Source organism: Herpailurus yagouaroundi, unplaced genomic scaffold (assembly GCF_014898765.1).
Source record: "Herpailurus yagouaroundi ecotype Mexico unplaced genomic scaffold, PumYag 185, whole genome shotgun sequence".
NCBI lineage: Eukaryota > Metazoa > Chordata > Mammalia > Carnivora > Felidae > Herpailurus > Herpailurus yagouaroundi.
The window spans coordinates 21644535-21670182 of NW_024412416.1; the positions used below are offsets into that span (position 1 = coordinate 21644535).

Below are 25648 nucleotides of genomic sequence, written 5' to 3' on the forward strand. Positions count from 1 at the left end.
AGAGAGAGAGAGAGGGAGGGAGACACAGAATCTGAGGCAGGCTCCAGACTCTGAGCTGTCAGCACAGAGCCTGATGTTGGGCTTGAACTCACGAACCTCAAGATCGTGACCTGAGCCGAAGTCGGATGTTCAACCGACTGAGCCACCCAGGCACCCCCTTTTTACTTTCTTTTTACTATAATTCACATACCCTAAAATTCATCTTTTAAAATGTGCAGTGCGTGGCTCAGTCGGTTAAGCATCTGACTTTGGCTTAGGTCATGATCTCACGGTTCATGAGTTCGAGCCCCACATCAGGCTTTCTGCTGTCAGCACAGGGCCTGCTTCAGACCCCCCTCTCTCTCTGCCCCTTCCCCACTTGCGCACTCTCTCCATCTCTCTCTCATGATGAATAAATAAACTTCAATAAACAAATAAATTTTAAAAATGTGCAGGGTTTTTTGTTTTGTTTTTGTTTTTGTTTTTGTTTTTTTTGTATATCCCCAAGATTGTGAAACTGCACTAACACCAGAGCATCTGCCATCCCTAAAGAAAAGTCCTTTACTTATTAGCAGTCATTCCCCAGCCCCCACAGCCCCTCAGTTCCTGACAACCACGAGTCTGCTTTTTGTCTCTATGGATTTGCCTCTTCTGGGCATTTTATATAAATGGAATCATACAATACGGAGCCTTTTACGGCTGGTTTCTTTCATTTAACAGAATGTTTGCAAGGTTCATCATGTAGCAGGTGTCTGGGCTTCATTCCTTTTTATGCCTCAGTAATATTCCATTGCAGGAATTCATCAATTTATGGACATCTGGGTTGTTGTCACTCCCTGGCTATCAGAAAGAGCACTGCTCTAAAGACATTTCTCTTTTTAGAGGGAATACTAAATAAAGCCAGGAAAAAAAGAAGCAAATGTATTAACTTGTCAGCTTGTGCTTGTGGTAGGGGAATCAGAATTTTTTCCTCTAGTTGCTTCGTCATTCATATCATGTTTTTAATTTTCTAAGGAAAAATATAACTGATTTTAAAAAGAAAATAAGAAAAGTGGCACCTGGGTGGCAAGGTTGGTTCAGTGTCTGACTTTGGCTCAAGTCATGATCTCATGATACGTGGGTTCAAGCCCCACATGAAGGCTCTGTGCTCACAGCTCACAGCTGAGACCCTGTTTCAGATTCTGTGTCTCCCTCTCTCTCTGCCCCTTCCCTGCTGTCTCTCTCTCTCTCTCAAAATGAGTAAACATTAAAAAAATTAAAGACAAAAAGAAAAAAAGAAAATGAGACTTTGCCCATGGTACCTGGCCGGTGTTCAGAGTCTCTGAGCCCAGGGTCTCCCAACTGTAGTGGGCTCCAAGGGGCCAGCCTCATGGTAACACCTTTGATGTTTCAGCGGCATCACTAATTTTGTAATCTTTCAATAACACAGCAGATTCCCATTCCATCATCTTGGATTTATGCATATTTTACAACGTTTATTTATTTTTGGGACAGAGAGAGACAGAGCATGAACGGGGGAGGGGCAGAGAGAGAGGGAGACACAGAATCGGAAACAGGCTCCAGGCTCTGAGCCATCAGCCCAGAGCCTGACGCGGGGCTCGAACTCCCGGACTGCGAGATCGTGACCTGGCTGAAGTCGGACGCTTAACCGACTGCGCCACCCAGGCGCCCCATGCATATTTTAAGCTGTGATTGCAAATAATGGAGCCCTAGGACACATCTTGAATGGTAACTAGTAGTTTAATTCAGAATTTAAAAAGGTTATCTATTTTTCTACACTTGTAGAAAAAGTTGCAATGGACTGAATGTTGGTGTTCCCCCAAAATTCACATGCTGAAATACTAACCCCAGTGTGAGGGTATTAGGAGGTGAGGCCTCTGGGAGGTGATTAGGTCAGGAGGTTGGAGCCCTAATGACTTGGATTAGTGCCCTTACAGAATAGACCCCAGAGTGTTCCCTTGCTCCTTCCACCATGTGAGACAGCTATCTGTGAACCAGGAAGGGGTCGCCTGACATCAAATCTGCAGGTGCCTTGATCTTGGACTTGCCAGCGTTCCTGTGAGAAATTAAGTTTATGAGCCTCCCAGTCTATGACATTCTATTATAGTAACCTGAATGGACAAAGACAAAAGTCTTGCCAGAATTTGGTGTATGGATTTCATCAAAATTTGGTTTTCCTGTTAAAATGTGAGCAGACACCCATTTGCTTTTGGAATGATCATTTTTGATGCAGTCAAACCACATAAGACAAGGCCTTAATTCAAAGTGGTGCTGTCCAGATGCCGGGTACACTTCTCACAGGTGCTACCTGCCAGGCTGACCTCACCTTAAGTGAGAGGGTTGCTGACCTTGGATGGAATGCAGGGTGGTTATTCGCCCTGAGCAAGTGCAAATAGTCAATTAGGAGGAAAAACCAAAGCAAAACAGAAGAAAAGAGCAATCCAGATATGCAGCTAGGCCAGCCACACAGGCAGCAGCTGGGCTTAGGGTACTGAGACTGATACGGGCTCCTCATTTTTACCATTGACAGGAAAGACCTTCAGGTCATACAGATGCAGCAAAAGACCCCAGGTGCAGAGGATATTTCAATATCCTGGAATGAAGGCCTGTGGGACCCACTCCCACATCCACTTATCCTGGACCATTTGAAGGAGGAGAGGAAATACAAATGGGCCCTTTGTTGGGATATCGAATTCTCCCGCCCTCCAGACAGCTGTGCTGGTCACCAATGAAGACCAATGCACAAAGTACATGGGCAGTTTGTATTCCAGCTGAGGGCTCTCCACTGAGCCTAGAAAAAAAGGGGTGATCAGGACCTCAGGTAAGATGATGGGTTGGCAGGAGGAAATGAAGGGAGAGAAGGCAAGGTGGCCAAGGTCAGCTTCTAGCCCCAGCCCCAGGCAGAACCATTTGAGGGGAGAGCTCCTGAAAGTCACATGTCCATATGGATGTCAGCTCTCTCTGCTCCCCATTTTCAGGATCACATACAGGTAAGCCAGATGGGCACTTCTAAACACAAGGTGCACTTCACAGATGTGAGTGGCCTCACAGATGTGAGAGGATGGGACTCAGGGGTGGGCCGTGCTTTTTTTTGGATCATACTTTTGAAGGAGGTTGCCTTACTCTGTGGATGGGGGAAGCCACAGTTTCTGGGTGCCAGGGCCTGCACCACTCTCCTCGCCTCTTCTCTTTCAGATGTTGGAGACCTATGCCTGGTAGGTGCTCAGGTGAGGGTTGCTACCTGTCCTAGAATGGGCCACTGGGTCCTGAGTGGAGCCAGGTCTCCTCCCTATCTTTTCCCCTCTATTCCTTCTCTTTGATAGAACCTGGCCCAGAAACTTGCTTCTAGAAAGGGGTCCACAGGGTCTGTGCCTGTGTTCTTCAAAGATGGTGCAGGGGAAGTGGTTAAAAATGTAAGTATCTGGCAATTCTGGAACAGGAGGAAATATTTGCAAATCATATATCTGATAGAGAATCAACATCCAGAATATGTAAAAAAAAAAAAAAAAAAAAAAACCACACACACAAAAACCTACAACTTAACAATAACAACAATAGTAAACATCCCGATTAAAGATGGGCAGAGGACTGGACTAGCCATTTTCCAAAAAAGACATACAGATGGCCAACAAACACATGAAAAGATGCTCGGTGTCACTAATCATTAGGGAAGGTAAGTCAAAACCAGAGAGATATCAGCTCACACCATTAGGATGGCTACGATTGAAAACACACACACATAACAGAAAATAACAAGTGTTGGTGAGGACGTGGAGATATTGGAACAGTTGTGCACTATGGGTGGAATTTTAAAATGGAGCAGGGGCACCTGGGTGGCCCAGTCGGTTAAGCATCTGATTCTTAATTTCAGCTCAGGTCATGATCCCATGGTTCATGAGTTCGAGCCCCACATCGGGCTCTGCACTGACAACATGGAGCCTGCTTGGAATTCTCGCTCTCCTCCTCTCTCTCTGCCTCTCCCCCACTCTCTCTCTCTCAAAATAAATAAATTAATAATCCTTTTAAAATGAAGCAGATGCTGGAGCGCCTGTGCGGCTCAGTTGGTTAAGCGTCCGACTTTGGCTCAGGTCATGATCCCACAGTTGGTGGTTCGAGCCCCACGTCGGGCTCTGCGCTGACAGCTCAGAGCCTGGAGCCTGTTACAGGCTCTGTGTTTCCCTCTTTCTCTGCACCTCCCCCGGTCTCTCTCTCTCTCTCTCTCTCTCCCAAAAATAAACATTAAAAAGATTTTTTAAATTAAGAATAAAAAAATAAAATGAAACAGATGCTATGGAAAACAGTTATGGTACCTCCTCAAAAATGAAACTTAGAATTACCATATGATCCAGTAATTCCACTGTGGAGCATATGCCCCAAAGAATTGAAAACAGAGTCTCAGGGAGATATTTATACACCTGTGTTCATAGCAGGATTATTCAAAATAAAATGTGGTTTACCTATATGAAGCAATATTATCAGTCTTCAAAAGGAAGGAAATCCTGACACCTGCTACAATGTGGATGAACCTTGAGGACAGTACACTAAGTGAAATATGCCAGTCACAAAGGACAAATACTTATATGAGGTGCCTAAAATAAATTTGTAGAGACAGGCACTAAGAGTGGTGGGTGCCAAGGGCTGAGGAGGGGAAATGAGGACTTAGTGTTCAATGGGTAGCGTTTCAGTTTGGGAGGATGAAAACGTTCTGGAGTAGATGGTGATGATGGCTGGACAGCAGTGTCAATGGACTCAATGCCAGTGAACCATACTCTTAAAAATGATTCAGATGGCAAATTTTACATCGTGCGTATCTTACCACAACTAAATATAAATTAAAAAAAAAAAAGATATCTAGGTTTCACTCCAGGCCCTGGAATCAGAATCAGGGTGTGAGAACCTGTATTTTAACAAGCTTTTGAGATCCATTGCCCATGCGGCCCTCAGCTTCCCACTGCTCTATTTGGGTCCTCCCAAGCCAGTCCTCTCAAGGAACTGCAAGTTCATGCTGTAAGGGAGATAAGTCAGAGGAGATGTCTCTGATGTCAGTGCTGGCACCTGGACATCCAGGGAAGGAATCAGTGCTCAGAAGGCATAGCACTATTGGGCCTGCTGTGCCTTTCTTGGGTGATGGGCAGGGTGTCAAAAATTCAGTACCTAAGATAAATAGCATCTCATACAAAATTTTATTTTTTGATTCGTTTTTTTAAAGTTTATTTGTTTTGGGGCGCCTGGGTGGCGCAGTCGGTTAAGCGTCCGACTTCAGCCAGGTCACGATCTCGCGGTCCGTGAGTTCGAGCCCCGCGTCAGGCTCTGGGCTGATGGCTCGGAGCCTGGAGCCTGTTTCCGATTCTGTGTCTCCCTCTCTCTCTGCCCCTCCCCCGTTCATGCTCTGTCTCTCTCTGTCCCAAAAATAAATAAAAACGTTGAAAAAAAAATTAAAAAAAAAATAAATAAAGTTTATTTGTTTTGAGAGAGAGAGAGAGAGAGAGAAAGAAAAAAAGAAAGAAAGAGAGGGAGAATCCCAAGCAGGCTCACACTATCAGTGCAGAGCCTGATGCAGGGCTCAAACCCTTGAACCATGAGATCATGACCTGAGCCGAAGTCAAGAGTCGGACGCTCAACCGCCTGAGCCACCCAGGTGCCCCATTTTATACAAAATTTAAAAAAGATAAAATCAATGCCAAGAATCCCTTGTGATCACGATATCAACATTTTAAAGACAGGTTGTTGCTCTCTTTATGATCTTGCCTCATTATGCTAGGGTTGTTTCTGATCAGCTCACAGCTCTTGGGCTGTGCAGCCAGCATGTCCCTACTGGGCAGTGTACGAGGGTTTACTGTGTGACAGGCCAGCACGTTGGGCAGCGTGAGGCTTTTTATACAGTCATGTTTTTTGACTGTAGAGTTCTTACTTTCCCACACGGTTTAAACATGAGGGGATATTTTGGTAAGTGTATATAGGACACTCATTGTTCTTTCTCCCACAGACTCCAATATGGCTCAGCATGGTGCCCACAACAGGTCACTGGTAACCCTGGCAGGTTGGCCCTCGCTGGCCCACACAGCAGCTGGAGGACAGTGGGGAGGCCCGTGAAGAGTGTGACAGAGGACTTCAACTACCTCATTTTGACCTTAGCTGGTACTTTCTAACTGATTAAGTTCTCCTTTCCAGCTTGTCTCTTAACTCAGGTAAAAGACCTGCTGGGCAAATCATCCCATGATGGGAAGAGCAGTAAGTTCTGTCCTGATGCCAGCGAGCCCCCGTGTATTTGACCCCAAGACAATGATGAATTGACCTTCACTGCCCACTTACACATTCCCACTGGCTTTTGTCCCACATTCTCCCTATTCTCCTTATATGTCCACGTTCTCTAATACCTGGAAGTATTTTCCGCACTTAGGAGACAGTCTTGGAGACTCTAGTCCGCTGTCTTCCTGGGGTTGGCCTTGCTGAAATAAATTCCTTTCTTGTTTCACCCACCACCTGCCTCTCTGCCTTTGGATTTTGCCAATGGGAAATGGCTGAAACTGGTCTATTTGGACCAGGTGCTCTTGCGCCCCAGTGCCCTGGTTACAAGTGGACCTGGCATCAAAATGAGAAAACACATTCTAGGGGGCCTGGTGGATATGGGTGGGAGCAGGCCTGGGAGTCACCCTGTAACATGGTCACCCTATAACATGAAGAGGTGCAGAGGCCACTGGCCTGGGCGATGATCCACCACAACGACAGAGAAGCTTCAGCTATAGGGCCCCACACCCACCTCTCTAAGACCTGAATCTTGATTTAGAGCTCACATTTTCCTATTCTTTTCCTTTTAGAGATGGCCTCAAAAGCTTCAGGCCTGGGGCACAGGGTGGGGATGGGCTGGTGGCATGGGGGGATGATGTGGGTTTTTTTCCTTTGCTTAGAATTTAAAATAAACAACAAACCCCACAAGCATCCCTCAACTAATATATGCTCAATGGAACAATGACAAAGATTTAGAAGTGTCTAAATTGAGGGGCGCCTGGGTGGCTCAGTTGGTTAAGCATCCAACTTTGGCTCAGGTCATGATCTCATGGTTCTTGAGTTTGAGCCCCGTGTTGGGCTCTGTGCTGACAGCTCCGAGCCTGGAGCCTGTTTCAGATTCTGTGTCTCCCTCTCTCTGCACCTCCCCTCTTCTCTCTCTCTCTCAAAAATAAATAAACATTTAAAAAAAGGAGTGTCTGAATTGAAAAGTGATTCTCCCTCCTTCTCCCTCCAACCCCTAGCCTCCAGCAGTGACGCCCACTAACGGTTGCTGTGTGCCCTTCGGACACTCTCTCTTGTTTATTCCAACACACATACTCTTGTAAAGAACTTTTAAAAAATGACAGTTCAGTGATATTTGTGGGCATCTTCTTGAGCCCTTGTGAACTAGGGAAATTGCAGGGATCCTGGGAAGGCCTGCTCTTCTATTCATGTTAGGACCTGCACCCCCACCCTACACATGACTTAATGTAAGTCCTCCTCGTAAAGTCAAGGAGTTAATGATTTCTTTGGAGACTTCCAGCATGATGGATAACATCTAAGGAGTGACCGGTGAGGTTGTCCTGTACATTTTCCAAGACCACTGACTCCAGACACCATGACACCAAGACTCCTGGCTCCTGAGCACTTGTCCTTGCTTTGACCAGTTCCTGGATGCCTGAGAGAACACATACACCAGATCACCATCCTTAATAAATACCCCAGACCCCAAGCAAAGACAAGACTTACTCTCCTTTCCTTCCTGAGTCTTCCAGACACTCTGTCTGTATTTGCTGTATGTTTTCAGTAAACTCTGCTCTCAGTTCCTCTAGGCTTGCACTTGATTTCTCTCCTGTGGGAAGCCAAGGGCCCTCTTGGCTGATCCTTGGACCCGGCCAGCCTGCATCACTTGTACAGAGAGCTTCCTCACGCTTTACCCAGGTGCATGGGATTCTACCCTGTGGCACCACTAGGAGGCAACGCCTCCCTGGCATATTCCTCGTGGAGTCACACCCTGGAAAGAATCTTCCCAGTGGGCTTTACTATTAAAGTCTTTTCTTTGGGTTAAGGCTTTGAAGGTGGTCCCTAAAGTAAAAATACAATAAAAGGTGTGGTGGTGAGAAAACAACTCTGGATTCTGTCATACTTGAGTCAGCTCCCAGATTCACTGTCCCTTTTCCTTTTTTTTTTTAAGTTTATTTATTTATTTTGAGAGAGAGACAGACAGAGAGAGAGAGAGAGCACGCAGGAGGAGCAGAGAGAGAGGGAAAGAGAGAGACCTCCAAGCAGGTTCTGCACTGTCAGCACAGAACCCGATGCAGAGCTTTAAACCTGTGAACCATGAGATCATGACCTGAACCAAAATCAAGAGTGGGACGCTTAACCAACTGAGCCACCCAGGCACCCCTGGACTCACTGTTTCCTATCTTTATGACCGTGGCCAATTTATTTAACTTTCCTGAGTCTCGATTATCTTGCCTGTTAAGTGGGATTGTTGTAAAGATTAAACACAGTTTAGTGTGAAAAACCTCAAGCCCATTGTCTGGCAGAGATTGGTATTCAGTAAATAGTTTTTGAGTGTCTTAAGTAAGCATAAACTGAATGAAGTATAACAAGGGTAAGATTTTAGCTTCCGTTTAAATGCCCAGGGTCTTTCAGGTAGGGTCGGTGGGCGTTGGAATACATTGTTCTTAATTCCCCTGTCAATGGCAGAGGAAGCAGGAAGCCTGTGGGAAGGCAGGACTAAGAGTCAAGCCCAGGCCTGGCCAGCTGTCCCCAACGTCAGGGACACTTTGATGAGACAGGGATCATTCCCTTCCAAACTCACGGCTCACTCACCAGCCCTTAAGAATGTCAGACACAAATCTTGGTTTGTGTTTTTCCAAGGTTTTCTTTTACCAGTGTTCTTCCTCCCTGGCCTCATAGCAGCTCTGTGCTGACAATATTATCTAAGTCATGCTAAGTCGGTTTCCTGCGGCTCCTGGGGACCAGCGTGCACGCATTAATCCATTAATCGGCAAGCACCTCTCATATTTCAGTAGTGCCTGTGCAGCAGATTGGCTAGTTTGCAATAGTCAACTCCCAGAGACTGAGAGCCAGGATGGGACAGATTTTGTTAACTAAAATGCAAAGGGAAGTTACTCAAATAAGAGGCCTAAGCGCTACTAGCAGAAGGGAGGTGAGGAAGGGGCATAAGTAGAGAAAACATGGGTTTTTTTGGCAGAACCAACAGTTACAGCCAAGGAGACACCAAGGAAACACCAGCCAAGGTGTTTCACTCACCTGAGAGCCCCTTGCTAGATGGGTCTCCCCTGACAGCCCCTTACATGAGCCAGTTTGAGCCAGATTGGAGTTGAGGACTGCATAGAAGTGCCTCACCCTTCCTCCTCACCCCTGAGTTGTCCTGAAGTTACCTTTAGCTCATTATAATACTAAGATCTCCTCTTGTGGGTGGAGTTTTCCACCATTTTTTCAAACATACAATGTACACACTAGCATGTTGACAGTCTAGGAATTGACAGTCTTGCAGAATTGAACCAAAGTGCCTAAGTAATAGGATATGTATACATTCCTTAACGTATATGCAAGCTCCCCTCCCCTCCCCCTGATACACTGAAAAAAAGCTTTCTATGCTAACTCCACAGGGAGATGGTGCTTTGAGAGCCATCTCCCTGTGTTCTCACCTGCAACAAATAATAAAAAGTTCTTTGCTTTCAACGGTTCTTTGGGTTGTGTTCAATATGCTGCACCCCAAGTGGCAAACCCCTTGAGTCCTGTTACAATTCGAGGAAGGGGCGAGGGGTCTGGCAATGATGGGCACTCCTGCAGGGTCCACTCTGGGAGGTGAGGACTGGGGTGGGAGCAGCTGTGTAGATTTGGGTGGGGGGCCGGGTGTGAAGGAGGGGGCATGGCTGAGCATCCCAAATGGGGTTCTCATTTGCTGTGTTCTTCTAGATCTATGTGACCATTGTGGTCTGTAGTGACCCGTGACTCATGGCAAGTGTCTAGGCTGCTCATGTATTTATAGATAAGTGTTCCTACACACAGCTCAGCATTGAAAACTTGGGAGGGTTACATCAGAGGAAATATGTCTTCAGAAGTTCACTGGGACCTCTGTAGCCCCAGACCACCTTGTGTGACATGAGAGAAAGCCAGCATTTGTGTATTTCACACTAGTAGCTTATGAAGCCCCCTCACCTTGTAGGCTCTGCTGGTTCCAGGTGTACTGAGTGCACTCAGCCCTCGGGAGCTCCCAGGCAGATACACTGGCATTGTAAAGTTGTGCATGGTGTGGGGGGACAGGGCTTCTCCCTGGGGAGGGACTTGCCAGGTGGGGAAAACAGGGAGGGAGCTCATCCTTGAAGCCTGAGGAGAATTCAGCTGGGCGCAGGAGCAAAGGGGAAAGGCGCTCTCAGAAGAGGGAACAGCAGAAAAAAGGCAGAGCCCCTGATCCCATTTCTCACTGTGGTCACGATGACTGCCACACTGAATGGAGATGCAGTGGCTGTTGGGGGGCAGAGGTCTACAGAGAGCACGTGCTCCCCTCACTGTGGTTTTAAATACGAGGAAGTTGAGGCAGTGGAGGGGTTAGGGCTTTGGTAGGGACTCTGGGAGGTGAATGGGCACTAGGAGAAGAGACTGGGTCATAGTGAAGCCACCAGTCCTGGCTGGCCTCATGCCAGGCAGCTGGACTTGACTCCTGTGCACAGCCCTGTCCCTCATCACACATCTGTCTCCTCTGGCTGATTCCAAATGCTTTCTCCAAAATGGGCAGATGCTTTTGAGCTCCTCCTTTTAAGGAGGACAGAAGGCCTTTTGGCATCATCTGGAGAAGCACAGCAGCCACATGCTTGAGTCTATCAATTCTATACTGGGGTTTACCCCCCAAATGTGCTCATGCTCGTGTGTACCAGGAGACCCCACATGCATGTTCCCATTCATGAGATCCCCAACAAATAGCAACCCAGATGCCCAGTTGCAGTAGGACCTGTAAGTCCATCCCCACATATTCACATGAGGGAATATTACATGGCAACAGAAACAGACAAACCACATCATATGAATGGCTCTCAAAACATAACCCAGAGCAAAAGAAGCAAGTCCCCGAGGGGACACACAGTGTGAGTCTGTTTATATAAAGTTCAAAAGCAGAAAAAGCTAAACAATATATTGCTTAGGAATACAGATGAAGCCCAAAATAAAACAAAGCAAAACTCTGAAAGAATCCACAAAAAAAACGCTGCTACAGCTAATAAGCAAAGTTAACAAAGTTTTGGGGTGCAAGATCATTAACCCAAAATCAGTTGTGTTTCCAAACACCAGCAGTGAAGAATCCAAAAAGGAAATTAAGAAAACAATCTCGTTGATGATAACATCAAAAAGAATAAAATATCTGGGAAAACGCTTAAGCAAGGAGGTGAAAGACCAACACACTGAAAACTATAAGACCTTTTGCTGAAGGAAGGAAAGAGGGTCTGAACAAATGCAAAGACACCCCATGCCCCTGGTTGGAAGACTCAATCCCACACAGCTGGGGATGGATGGGGATGGATGGATGAATCTTCCCTTGCCCCCATCACCAGCTCCTCCCTGATTGGGAACCTGGGAATTGCCACAAGGGTCTCGGAGGGGCCCCCTCTGCAGCTCCCTCTCCTGACTGGCTTGCTCAGGAGGGCAAACTAGTTGGAAAGCCAGTGTGTATAGGGCCTCCTTGACATTACCTGAGAGCTCAGTCTGGTTTTCCCTGTGGGAGGGCTCAGACCAGCACCCATGGGAGAGAGGATTGGAAGACCAAGGCTGACCTCCCAGTACCCACCTGGCTTCCATGGGGAGCACCCTCTCCTTTTCAGTGGTCCTTTGCCACTCTTTAGGTGGACTTCCTCTCCTAGGACTCCCAGGACCTGGGAGGGTGTGCCACACTATTGGCGGTGTGTGTGAACAAGGACTGTGTCCTTCAGGGGCGGTGATGTTGCTGAGGCCACAGGGGTGGGGAGGGATGCTGGGTGGCACACCAGTGGGAGTGAAGTTGATGTAGCTCAACATGATGCCTGTGGCAGCCAGCTCAAGAGCCAGGCTGCTGGGGCTGGTCCTTTCTCCTCTGCTCATTTGCTGTGACAGCACTTAGTAGACAACACCATATTAATAAAAGACAGTGTAATAGTAACTGTACAAAAAATAGGAGTTCAGGTCTTCATTGAGAGTTTTCTGCTGACCTCAGGCAAGATGCATGAGGAGCTTTGTTTGCTCATCGGCCTTTCTGGTCCTGCCCTGCCAACTGAGGAACAGGGGAGCTCTCACCCATGCACAGCCCCACTCACCGGAGACATGGGCTGGAACCGTCAACATTTGAGCTGTAAAAGTGGGCATTTAAGAAACAAGGAAGGGTTAGCACAACTCCTCGTTTTTACATCTAAGAGAACTAAGGTCCAAACCCCAAGGCTGCCTGGTGGCTAAGGATCTGCTTCTCTCTCACAGACTCCTGGCAGCATGTTTTTGGAGGGGATCTGGGCAGTACCTGTCACGGGGTCAAGCGAACATACGCTTTGACCCAGCACATCCACCTCTAGGGGTTTATTATCTGGAAACATTTTTACACATATAGAGGCAATATATGGATGTTTATTCCAATATATTTTGAACCAAGTGAAAAATTAGAAGCCTCCAATTTTTTTTTTCATCTCGATTAGGAAATTGTTAAACCATTGATGATAGATCCAACCATGGGCTGTGCAAGTATCAGATACTCTAAAGTAGAACGTTAAGTTCTAAAGTGTAAATGTCTTTATTATTAACTGGAAAAAAAAGTTGTACTAAGATCTTTCTGGTATGATCCAGTTGTACAAGAACAAACCTTGATATGCAAAGGTCTAGAGCTATGTTGCTCAACATAGTAGCCACTGGCTATATGCAGCTATTAAGCACCTGAAATTTGGCCCATCTTAACTGAGATATGCTGTGAGTTCAAGTATAAGACAGCAAACTGCCATTTTTTATGTCTGATATTAGAGCTCAAAAAAAGTGGGGGAGTAGTATTTGGCCGAATTTTGAAGTACAAAACAAATGACATATCATTAATAACTTTTGTTTTAGGAACAACTACATGTTGAAATGATAATAGTTGGGATATGTTGAGTTAAATAAATTCTAAAATTAGTTTCACTTATTTTAACATGGCTTTCCTTTTTTAACACGGCTACTGTACAATTTAAAGTTATGTCTGTGGCACAGTTGACTGGGAGGCACTAGTTTAGAACAATACACATCAAACCATCAAGCGTGCTCAGCAGTGGGGCTGGGGGTGTTAGGACCTTCATCTGGCTCTTCTGCACTGTTGTACAACTTTATATATTTGTGTATTACCTCTCCAATGATTAACAGAAAAAAGATGCTGTTGCTGTGACTCCTGGCCAACATGCTTTCCACCTCATCATGCCTGACACATTTGCCCTCCCTAATACCCAATCTCTAGGGAGGGCCCATGGCCCATGGAGAGAGGCCACCTGCCAATTCAGCATTAATTTTACCTTGGGTCATAGCAAGTGTGACCAACCCTTAAGGAATGAACACAGGACTTCCTGTCTCCCTGCCACGTTTACGGGGAGAGCAGACCAGATGGGGTGAGAGCCAGAAGCAGTGGGGGGAATGGGCAGGCACATAGCAACAAGAAGACCTGGCAGCTGGGAAGGGGAGAGCTGTGGGCTGTCATTAGCTTGTTTTCTTTAAGCTATCTCTAGCATTGGAAATGTATTCTTCCCCCTGACATAGATAGCAATTGAAGGCACAGTTTCTGGAAAATAGGAAGATAAATTGTGGTGTTTTCTGTGGGAGCCTGGGAAAATTGCTCCTGTTTGTGATGTGTGTCTGGGGCAATGAACCAACCATTTCCTGGACCCTGGTTGCTCCCAGTGGATTCTGTAATTCATTCACCGATTGCAGAGTCTAATAGAGCTAGAAAAGGAGGGGCATAGCAGCCACCGACTGCCCGGGTCCCTTTGCATATCAGTGTGTCTCTGGCTACTACCTTTTTATTTTATTTTATTTTTTTTAATTTTTTTTTAACGTTTATTTATTTTTTTGGGACAGAGAGAGACAGAGCATGAATGGGGGAGGGGCAGAGAGAGAGGGAGACACAGAATCAGAAACAGGGTCCAGGCTCTGAGCCATCAGCCCAGAGCCTGACGCGGGGCTCGAACTCACGGACCACGAGATCGTGACCTGGCTGAAGTCGGATGCTTAACCGACTGCGCCACCCAGGCGCCCCAGGCTACTACCTTTTTAATGGAGGCATTAAGGTGTTGAACCTCATTAACTTCTAGGTTGTGGAAGAGGATCCGGGATTGGGTCCCATTATTCCCCTGGATGGCCGCCTCTATTTTCCCAGGCCCAGGTTTTGTGTGCGTGATGTGCGCACACACGTGCACACACACACACACACACACACACACACACACAATTAGAGGACATCTTGAAAACATTTCCAATCAAAGCAAAAGGGAGATTTCTAAAAATATCAAATGCTCCAAGTAAGAGGATTTTAAGTTAATGGAAAGTGTGTTTTGTTTTCACTTAGCTCAGTACGAAGATGACTAGCCACTTAAAATGCCTGAATATCATTCTGTTTCTTGTACTTATCAACTTTGCAAAGCAAATAAGTGGGGTTGCAAAGAGCCAAACCAAACAAAATTCCAGACTTCTCCTAGAAAATAACCAATAAAACACAAACAATTACAGCAAACGCTTTCAACATTAGTTGACGTTTCCAATTACATTTTCTGGAGCCTGAAATACACTGCAGACAGTGGCCAATTTATGCTATAAATACCATCGCAAATGCCATGAATTAAAACTGCTGCTGGGTAGTGTGCAGAAAGATATCTGGTGAAGATTGCCAAAGACAATCCTTCGCGAAATTCAAACCTGTCTGAAGTCCGCTCCTAGAGAGGCTGGTGTCCTTTTTAATTCCTCCCTAAATATTTAATTCAGACAGAGCAAATTTGTCATATATTTTTCCTCCCTACCTCTCTGCCCTCCTTCATTTTCAGTTCCTATTCCTCATCAACCCAGGAATGACTCTTGTAAACATTTCCATTCTTCCCCACCTCTGCCCCTGCCTGCTCCTCATTATTTCTGCTACTTTTTGCTAAACTTAAAAAAAAAAGGTATAATTTCTGGTAACAAAAGGAAAATGTATTTGTTATAGAAAATGATTAAAGTAAAAGAAGAAGAGGAAATATACAAATCTACCAAGGAATAAATAAACATCACCCATATGGCCTTGATCCTAGAATAACAACAGATAGACTTTCAGTATATTTCTAGGTTTTTTTTTTTTTTTCTGGGAACAGATTAGACGTGTGTGTGTGCGTCTGTCATGAAAAGCATGTTCATTCTGCACATTATCATTATACATTCTTCTCTGTCCTTTTGCAAGTAGCCACATTATATTTCATCCTGTGGATAGACCATGGTTTACGTGCCCAATCCTCAGTTTTGGACATTTGGGTTGTTCATGTGTCTCACTGTAGTAAACAATGCTATGTATATCCTGGCCTACCTTCAGGATTCTTTCCTCAGAATGGATCCCTAGACGTAGAATTGTACTTGTGTGCATACTACTCAACTGCCTTTCAGAAACTGGTTCTTACTTCCCACTGGTAGTGAGAGGGAATTCCCACCTCCCTTCACAGCCCTGTGTAGTAGAACCTATCTTTTCCCTGAGCTTCCCCTGACCCTGAGGTTTTAACTAATAGATGAAATATCAGCTGATGAAGGCTTATAGATATAACCCCTGCCCCCCCGCCCCGGAAGAACTTTAGCGATAGCAAGGGCTCACGGGAAGAGGCATGCTCTCCAGGAAGCACAGGGACAGAGGTAAGATGCTAAGAAGTAACAGTAAGCAGCAAGGAGGCTGAGCCCTGGAGCTGGGGCTTCTCTGCGGATCCCTGGCACCTACATTTAGAAGCCAGCTCTGAGGAAGCCTCATCACGCTGGAACCTGGTGTTGGCCGGCTGACACAGGGCTTGTTCCCTCAGGGAATCATCCTGGAGGCCTTGTCAGCTGAGAACAGATACACCCTTATCCAGCCAGTCTCAGCAGCAGAGGAGCAACAGGTCCCAGGAAGCAAAGCCCCCAACCTGAGCTTCCCTGCACCCGTGCTTAGCCCCACCTGAGCTTACCTGCTACCGTGGCAGAGCGGGGAGGGCCCAGCCTGGCCTCCAGCTTCCTCCTCTGGCCAGACAGGAAGCTGGCTGAGGAGGGCCCACCCTTTAAGAGGAGAAGTCCACATGAGGAGCATGTGAGCGCCCGTGCCGGGCCCCTCATGATCCTGGTGAGGCAATGGCCCCATGACCTCGCTCCCAGGCCAGAAAAGGAAACCAGGGCCCCATGTTGCCAGGCTGCTCAGTGTGGGATCCCATGAAAACAGCCTTGGGATCTGAGAGAGGTGGGGGGAGCCAGAACTTTCCCTTTGAAGTGACCCTCCTCCCCCCGCCAGTCCTTCCCCTGCTAGAAATGTCAGCATGGTTTGCATAATTGAGACAATTGGACATAATCGTTCTTTCAGAAGCCCCTCATCAGGCGGGCAGTGCCCGGGCCCTGAGGAGCTGGGAGAAGGCAGCACATGGCACTAATCATCTGTAATCCTTTCTCAAATCATCTGAGGCTGAGCCAGAGGTCGAGGTGAATTCCAGTATGCATGCAGTGTGAGTCCCACATGACTCCCGTCCCCATCCGGGCGTTCCTAACCCCCACTGTCCCCATCCTACCAGCAGCCTGCATGACCCGTATCCACAGTCACCCTAAAACCACCATGGGGGGTGTACTGTAAGAATGGGCATGGTTATTCCAGCTTTCAGTGAGCTTTCTCAGCCTAGCAGGAAAAGAGATCAGCCAAACCCTGAAATTCTCCTCCATTCAACCCCCTAGGCAGGGGGTTAGGTCTCCCTACACACTTGTGGGTCTCCCGGGGTGCCTCTCTCATTTCCAAGAAGAGTGCACAGAAGTGCAGACAGACTGGATGCAGCGGCAGTTAGGGCGGTTTCCATTTCGTAGATGAGGACACTGAGGCCTCCGAGTGATCATGTGAGGTGGGGCAGGAAAGTAAGTTAGCCCCCCAGAGCCCTGGCTGGGGTGCAGCCTGAGCCTGGGGCCATGTACCCACCCTTAAGCTGCAGGAGCCCACTCCCACACCTGGAGGACACCCAGGGGCTCAAGGAGCCTCTGACTTCCAGAGATGATGCTGGATTGTGAAGGTGGATGAGGCCATTTTCTGCGGAGGGGGTCTGTCCTTTGCTTTCATCAGCTTCCCTCAGGTATGTGCCTACCAGAGGTGGACAACTGTGTCCCATGAGAGTGGGGGTGAAGCGTGACTTCGCCCATGTATTGCTGGTGCATGCAGCCTGGGGGCAGGGCAGTGCTCACCCAGCGGCAATGGCGGTATTTCGGATGGCACAGATTAAGACAGAATTATGGAGGCAGGGTGTTCCTGGGGTGTCAAGAATCAAACTGGGAGGAGCTGGGAGGCCCCCCATGGCAGGTGAGGGTCTCGCCTTCCCTAGCGGCATACTCATGCCCCATCGTGGCTACAAGGTAGAGAAACTTGGTGTTCAGTGCCAGTGAGCACCCCCATCCCAGCCGGCCAGTTAGTGCCTCTCCAGACAGTGGGGCAAATGGGCCCTTTCTGGGGTCAGATAACATGGAGAGAATGAGATTCGAGCCTTCCCAAAGTGAACATGCCTCCTCCCCAGAGCTGGCACAGTGAGGCAAGCAACCTGGAATTGCCATATGCAATGTGGTGGCCTGAGCCACGTGTGGCTGCCCATCGACAACCTGAAATTCACCCAGTTCAAAACGCAGTGTGCTCAGAGCACACAACACATAAGGTGGCCAAGACAAGACCGGTGATAATGATTTCACACTAATTGCATATTGAAATGAAAGCTTGGATGTTTTGGGTTGAATAAAATGTAGTATTAATTTTTTTTCACCCACTTCTATTTATTTTTTAAGTGACTGCTAGAAACTTTATTTTTACTTATTTAAAATACTTTTGAATGTTTTTATTTACTTAGAGAAAGAGAAAGAGCAGGGGAGGGACAGAGAGAGAGAGAGAGAGGGAGAGTATCTCAAGTAGGCTCCATGTGTCAGTGCAAAGCCTGAAGGGGGCTTGAACTCACAAACCCTTAGATCATGAGCTGAAACCAAGAGTCAGATGCTTAACTGACTGAGCCACCCTGGCACCCCAAAGTGACTACTACGAACTTTAAAATGATATATGTGGCTCACATTATATTTTTGTTGGCTGGCGCTGAGCCAGAGCTGAGGGAGGGAGGGGATCCCAAGCAGAATTCTCCTTTCCAGAAAGTCTCGTCCTCTGTGCACGGCATCTGGAAGGATCCAGCACTAGGAAACCATGCACGAGAACTGTAGACACGCCATTAGCGTGTGAGGATTGTTACTCGTCCAGAGAGCAGTCTGAACCAATGATAATCGTACTGATACTAGTGACGAGGAAGACACACAGGCCAGTTAACTGGTGCCAGGGCTGTCTGTCTGTGTAGTGACCTACCCAATTGGTCACCCAGCCTCAGAGGTGGCGTATTTCTTATCTTGGGTAAAGAATAAGGACACTGAAGCTCCTACGGAACAAGCAGCTTGCCTGTGATCACAGTTGGGGAGAGGATCTGGGACAGTGACCTGTGTGGTGACCTGTGTGGACCCCTGAGAAGGCAGCAGCAATTAGGCAGGGGGAGCACGGCGTGGAGCCAGCACTTGCACTCTGTCTCTGGGGTCTTGGTTTGGGTTCCCCTCAAAGGAGACTCTGAGACAAGCCCATGATGTTTCTCGTGCTACTCTGTGCCCTGCATTTCCTGACCAGTAGTAAGATCTCAAGAGCTGTTCAGATTCAGAAAGAGGTTTTGGACAAGACTCGCTGGTGCCACGTGTCTTTCCATCAGGAGACACCTGTTTGTCTGCTTGTCCATTTTTTGTCAGGTTAGGGGATCATGGTGATGATCACCTAGAGCCTTTATATCACTAGAACTTGCGAAATGGTGATCTTTAATTCTACCATTCCTTCTTCATTTATTTGCTGGAATTCACTTAGAAAGAGAAACTTCCCCTGACCAAATTGGTTATTGTGGTTCACACAGGAAAGGAAAAAGGTTTTGGTTTTCAGAGTAATGAGTTAGTTCCCTGGCATCATCCCAAAGTGACTAATGTGTTTCTTTTCTCAGAGTGTCAGTATGAATTCATGGATGGAAACATATTTGATGCATTTCAGTTCACAGCAGTAACTTTCCTTATTGTTGCTCAAATGGTCCCAATTTCACATTAGCTCTTGAATCCTTCTGGCACAACACCAGGAGTCTCTGAAAGTGTTGTTGCTATCTGGGATGAAAAGGTGTTTCAGGCTTACCTTGTGCATTTCTTACCCTAGACCTGGATGTGGCCATTTTTCCAAAGACTATTTCTAAATGCCATTTTAGTGGGAAACGGTACTTAGAAATCAGTATCCTCCTTCTGAATTGAATTGTTTGTAGTCCTTGCAGTGGCAGAATGGTGATATTTGTATGTGCACATTCATATAATATACATATTGTATACAATACATAGATTATATTTAATATGTAAGATATGCATCATGAGTTCATACTGATAGATCTAATTCCAATTTAGAAACACAGCTAATTTACTTACTTTGCCCTAATACTAATTACTAATTTACTTATATGTGTCTATTTGTGCTTATGCTGAATCTTATTCCTAATGACATTTGTTTTATCCTAGATATAGTTTCAGACCTATAATGCCAATATTAATGTTAATGACACAATTACTAAATGCAGTTTAAAACACTGTTTTGTTGTTCTTTTTGACTGTAGGTATATACTATTAGAGTTTTTAAATCTCTTAAAATGATTCTTCTCAGGGTGGTTATTCTGCAAACTTGATACATGGTTGGATTCACTTCTTTAATTTTACTTTGGATTTTTACAAATTGGTTTGCAATTTAATTTTGTTTTATAATTATGTGAAACATTTATATTATTACAAAACAAAAACTGCAAACAAGATTTATCCAGAAGTATCTGACTACTGTATCTATCTCTCCCCCTAATCTTTCCCTCCGGACAAGTAAACTGAAAAAAATTTTTTTTAATCTTTCCACTTTTAAATATTAGTGTATGATATTAATTCCATATATATATCCTTCCTTCTTTTTTTCACATAAATGGAAGAGTACTTTCTGTCTTCACTTTTTCTGGGAATTAGCCACTCCTCATTTCTTTTTGTAACTGTATAGCCCAAATCTTTGGGTGAATACATGTAAGTTGATTCAACTGGACGGACATGTGGGTGTTTTTCAGTTTTTACAGTTCTCACAGCAACAAAAAGCCGTGCAACACATTCTTTTGTGTTTTGCCAGTAATCTTGAGTCTAGATTCCTAGAAGAGAGATTGCTGTAATTAATTGCAAATGCACACGTAATTTTGCAAATATTGCAAATTTCCCCTCCATGCAGGTTACCATTATGCGTTTCCACCACGATTTTAAGAGAGTTCTGGTTTTCCCATAGCCTCATCTATAGAATATATTGTTAAACTTTGGATGTTTGCCCATCTTATTAAGAAATGGTGTCTCAATATAGTTTTGGTCTGTAGGTTTCTTTTCTTGGGATGCCTTTGTATGGGTTTTGGATCAGGGTAACACTGGCCTCATAAAATGATTTGGGAAATGTTCGCCCTCTTCTGTTTTCTGTAAGAGTTGGTGAAGGATTGGAACTCATTCTTCTTTACAAGTTTCATAGAATTTACCATAGAAACCATCTGGGCCTAGGGCATTCTTTGTGAGAATTTTTAAAATTAATAGTTCAATCTCTTTACTTTTTTTTATAGATTTATTCAGATTTTTCTATTTCTTCTTGAGTCAGTTTTAATAATTTGTGTCTTTCCAGGAATTTGCCCATTACATCTGGGTTTTCTTTTTTTTTTTTTTTAATTTTTTTTTCAACGTTTATTTATTTTTGGGACAGAGAGAGACAGAGCATGAACGGGGGAGGGGCAGAGAGAGAGGGAGACACAGAATCGGAAACAGGCTCCAGGCTCTGAGCCATCAGCCCAGAGCCTGACGCGGGGCTCGAACTCACGGACCGCGAGATCGTGGCCTGGCTGAAGTCGGACGCTCAACCGACTGCGCCACCCAGGCGCCCCACATCTGGGTTTTCTATGTGTTGGCATGGTCTTCCCTTATAATTGTTTTTATTTCTAGAGATCAGTAGTAGCATCCTTGTTTCATTCTTGATTTTGGTAGCTTGAGTTCTCTCTTTCTCTTTCTCTCACTGTCAATCTAGCTAAGGATCTGTCAAGTTTGTTGATCTTTTTAGAGAACCAAACTTTGGTTGCATTGATTTCTTCTGTTGTTTTTCTATTCTCTTTTTTATTTCATTCCTTTCTGGTCTTATTTATTTCCTTCTGCTTGGTCCAAGTTTAGTTTGCTCTTCTTTTTTTAGTTTTCTATAGTTGAAGGTTAGATTATTGATTTGAAGTCTTTCATTATTAATGTAGGTATCTAAAGATATCAGTTTACCTCTGTGCACTGCTTTAGCTGAATTCTATAAGTTGTGGTATGTTGTGTTTTCATTTTTGTTCATCTTAAAGTAATTTCAAATATTTTGGTGTGACTTCTTTAACCCATTGTTTGTTTAAGCCTGTGTATAGTTGTGAATTTCTCAAATTTCTTTCTATTGTTGATTTCAAATTCAATTCCACTGTGATTGGAGGACATATTTAGTATGATTTAAATCCTTTTAAACTTATTTAGACTTGTTTCATGGACTAGCATATAGTCTATCCTGGACAATGTTCCATGTAAACTTGACAGAAATATGTATTCTGCTATTGGGTGGAGTGTTCTATTCCATGTCTAGAAGTCAATGTAGTTTTAATTTGCATTTATGTTACTATGAGTGAAGTTGGGCATCTTTTCTTGGGCATCTAAGTGCTTTCTGAATTTATGCTTCTGTGAACTTTCCACATCTCCTACTCATTTTTTAATAAAGTCTTTTTCTTCATATTTAAAGCTTGTTCATATAAATTAAAGATGGTGAACTTGTGACTGTAATAAAGTGGCAAATCTTTTCCCCCAGTTTGTCATTTGTTATTTGTCATTCAATTTTACTTACATGTCTTGGCCTCTTTCTTCCTTGCTAGTCACAGTTCATCAATTTACTTCACCACTGACATCATCTTTTCTTTTCTTTTTATGAAGTTTATTTATTTATTTTGAGAGAGAGAAAGACATTGTGAACAGGGGAGGGGCAGAGAGAGAGAGAGAGAGAGAGAGAATCCCAAGCTAGCTCCATGCTGTCAGCACAGAGCCCAACATGGGGCTTGAACTCACAAAATGTGAGATCATGACCTGAGCCAAAATCAAGAGTCAGATGCTTAACTGAGTGAGTCACACAGGCACCCTGACCTCTTCTCTCTCTCTCTTTTTTTTAAAGTTTTTATTTTAATTTTATTTAGTTAGGATACAGTGTTGTATTAGTTTCAAGTATACAATATAGTGAGTCAACCATTCTATACCTCACCCAGTGCTCAACACAACAAGTGCATTCCTTATTCCTCATCACTTATTTCCCACCTCCCCTCTGGCATCCATCAGTTTTTTCTCTATAATTAAGAGTCTGGGGGCACCTGGGTGGCTCACTGGGTTGAGTGTCAGCTTCTTGAGATCAAGCCCTGAGTCAGGCTCCACACTGGGCATGGAGGCTGCTTAAGATTCTCTCTGTGCCCTTCTCCCCTCCTTGCATGTGTGCTCTTTCTCTCTCTCTCTCAAAAAAAGAGTCTGTTTCTTGATTTCATGCTCTCTTTTATTCTTTTTGCTTGTTTGTTTTGTTTCTTAAATTCCACATATGAATGAAATTACGTGGTGTTTGTCTTTCTCTGACTGACTTATTTTGCTTAGCACTATTTTCTCTAGCTCTATCCATGTCATTGTAAATGGCAAGATTTCATTCTTTTTTATGGCTAAATAATATTCCATTGCATATATATACCAATTCTTTACCCATTCATCAATTGGTGGACACTTGGGCTGCTTCCATGTCTTGGCTATTATTGTAAATAATGCTGCTATTAAATAGATGTACACATATCCCTTTGAATTAGTGGATAATTCTTGATAAACATCCAGCAGTGCGATTGCTGGATCATCAGGTAGTTCTATTTCTAAATTTTTGAGGAAACTCCATAGTGTATTCTACAGTGGCTGCACCAGTTTGCATTCTCACCAAAGTGTAAGGGGGTTACTTTTTCTCCACATCCTTGCTAACACCTGTTTCTTGTGTTGTTGATTGTGAGGTGATATCTCACTGTAATTTTGATTTACATTTTCCTGACGGTAAGTGATGATGAACATCTTTTCATGTGTCTGTTGGCCACCTGGATGTCTTATTTTGAGAAATGTCTGTTCATGTCTTCTGCCCATTTTTAAATTGGATTATTTGTTTTTTTCGGTGTTGATTTGTGTAAGTTCTTTATATATTTTGGATACTAACCCTTTATCAAGTATGATATCACCCTTTTTATACTGTGCAGAGGTATGAGAATGACTTAGATATGACTTCCAAGGTTCACAGACTAGTTGGGGAGATGGTGTCTGTACAAACACATTTGAAATACAAGGCAGATTATAGGAAGCATTCTAATCAGATTTGCCAAGTGGTAAGAAAATATAAAGGGAGAGGACTTATTAGGAGAAGGAGGAGTGCTTCAACTAGACATGTCTGAGTGGGAGTTTAGGTGGAAAATTTGAGGAAAGGAGGCACTTTAGGCAAAGAGCTGGAGGAGGGATAAGCAGGACCTCAGGCAGGCTGGCAGACCCTGTGAATTGGAGCATGGTTCCCAGACAAAGACGAGTGATAGGCGGAGAAGGGGGATGACCAACCAGGCTGGGAATAGAAGGCAAAGTGGGAGATACCTGGGGATTCTAAGGGCTCAGGCTAGTACCGGCCAAACAGATTTATGAATCCTGACCTGGAAGTCTTGTTCCAGATACCTTGCTTATCAAAGTTTTATTTGAGTAGGACTTATATCCATGTAACAAAATATATTGCTGCTGGGATTGGCTGCAGAGCTGAGTTTCCACTTTCCATACTTCTGGATTATTTACCTACATTTTTTTTAACGTTTATTTATTTTTGAGACAGAGAGAGAGCATGAATGGGGGAGGGTCAGAGAGAGGGAGACACAGAATCTGAAACAGGCTCCAGGCTCTGAGCTGTCAGCACAGAGCCCGACATGGGGCTCGAACTCACAGACCGCAAGATCATGACCTGAGCCGAAGTCGGCCGCCCAACCGACTGAGCCACCCAGGCGCCACTTTACCTACATTTTAAAACAAGAGAGTGCTGACTTTTGAATGACTTAATTGGCAAAATCTCTGACATAAAGAAGCTGAGGTGGTAGATTAAAAAGATACATTTGCTTTGTAAATGAAACTCATATTTCATCGAACAATGCCTCTGCAAATGAAGAAGGCTAGAGAGGAATTTAATTTTAGTATATGTGCTGCCAAAGTGAGCACTAGTGAGGTATTTTAAATCTTTGATGTTGTTATCAAAGATAATCACAAAAATAAATCAATGAATAACTAGATTAGGCTGAGACCTATAAGTCTATCAATGCCTTTTATCACCATAAACTCTGCCTCCACTTCTCTGTAAGTTCTCCACTGACTGACAGATAAACAAAGTAGTTTTTTTCCACTTAGGGGAGCTAAGATCCTCAAACATTTGTAACACAGGCTGTGGAAGCTCCACTTCCTGAAAGGCAGAGAGGTCCTTCCTGGTGCGTCTCAGGAGCTGAGTTGGCCAAAATATGCTGGTCACTCTCCAAAGGATTCCTGACCCTATTGGCAGTTGAATATTGGCAGCAGACTTTTCACACAACCCTTCTCCATTCCACATGGCTCCAGGCTTGTGGGAGCTGGAGTTCTTAACATGTCTTCATTGCTGGTCATTCTGCAATGGAGAACACAGGCTCTGGAGAGCCTACCATGGAGATATCAATTGGAGTATCCCAACTGGACAATGGCTTCCTGTCTGGTCATGACAGCTTTCTTTTATTTTTTTCTCTTTTCCCTTCTTATTTATTTATTTATTTATTTTTGGCAGTAGATTATGTCCCAATGTTGGCAGATGACGTGAGGTAAGATACCAAGCACATGGGTGAAAAACCTGCCAAACATTAGTTTTTAGTTTCCAGAATAATCTCCACAATGAAAATAAAACTAGTGACTTTGCAGTGGAAATAACCAATTCTGTCAAAGCTTTGTAGAAGTCTTAAAATGGTATAAATGTCAAGAACTGGTATGGCCAGTCTGGACACAGGCAGTCTGCTTGGAGTTGCTGTGGGGTGGCCTGGTCATGGCTGGAACTTCTGGAAGTTCCACACACACACACACACACACACACACACACACAAGCATTATCTGAGCTGGTTTTCCTTCTCACAAAATTCCTGACATCTTGTTCATCCACCGGTCCACCAACCACATGCAAGGAGGCCCAGTGGATCACAGTGCTGGAGTCTCTATAAGTCTGAATGTAATGTTCTGCCCTCTGGTGGGACTTCATGGTGCACTTCCAAATTCCAAACATACATTGTGGCTGATGCTTCTT

The 25648-nt window shown here is 44.7% G+C and overlaps 1 protein-coding gene across 11 annotated transcripts in view; it reads right to left on the minus strand.

Annotated features, from left to right (window-relative positions):
* TRPM1 (transient receptor potential cation channel subfamily M member 1) overlaps nucleotides 1-25648 on the minus strand; it is a 139458-nt gene that overhangs the window by 79945 nt on the left and 33865 nt on the right. For 5 of the 11 annotated variants that reach the window (XM_040493860.1, XM_040493852.1, XM_040493853.1 and 2 more), the window contains exons 1-2: nucleotides 16143-16348; nucleotides 12265-12317 (exon numbers count right to left, since the gene is read on the minus strand). The exons of 2 other annotated variants lie outside the window; for them this stretch is intronic. In XM_040493860.1, coding sequence (XP_040349794.1) covers nucleotides 12265-12317; nucleotides 16143-16287 — 198 coding nt within the window. In that variant the 5' untranslated portion in view covers nucleotides 16288-16348. Of the gene's footprint in view, nucleotides 1-12264; nucleotides 12318-15919; nucleotides 15965-16142; nucleotides 16349-25648 lie in introns of those variants that run through there. 4 more of the 11 variants (XM_040493858.1, XM_040493850.1, XM_040493859.1 and 1 more) reach the window with 3 other exon arrangements.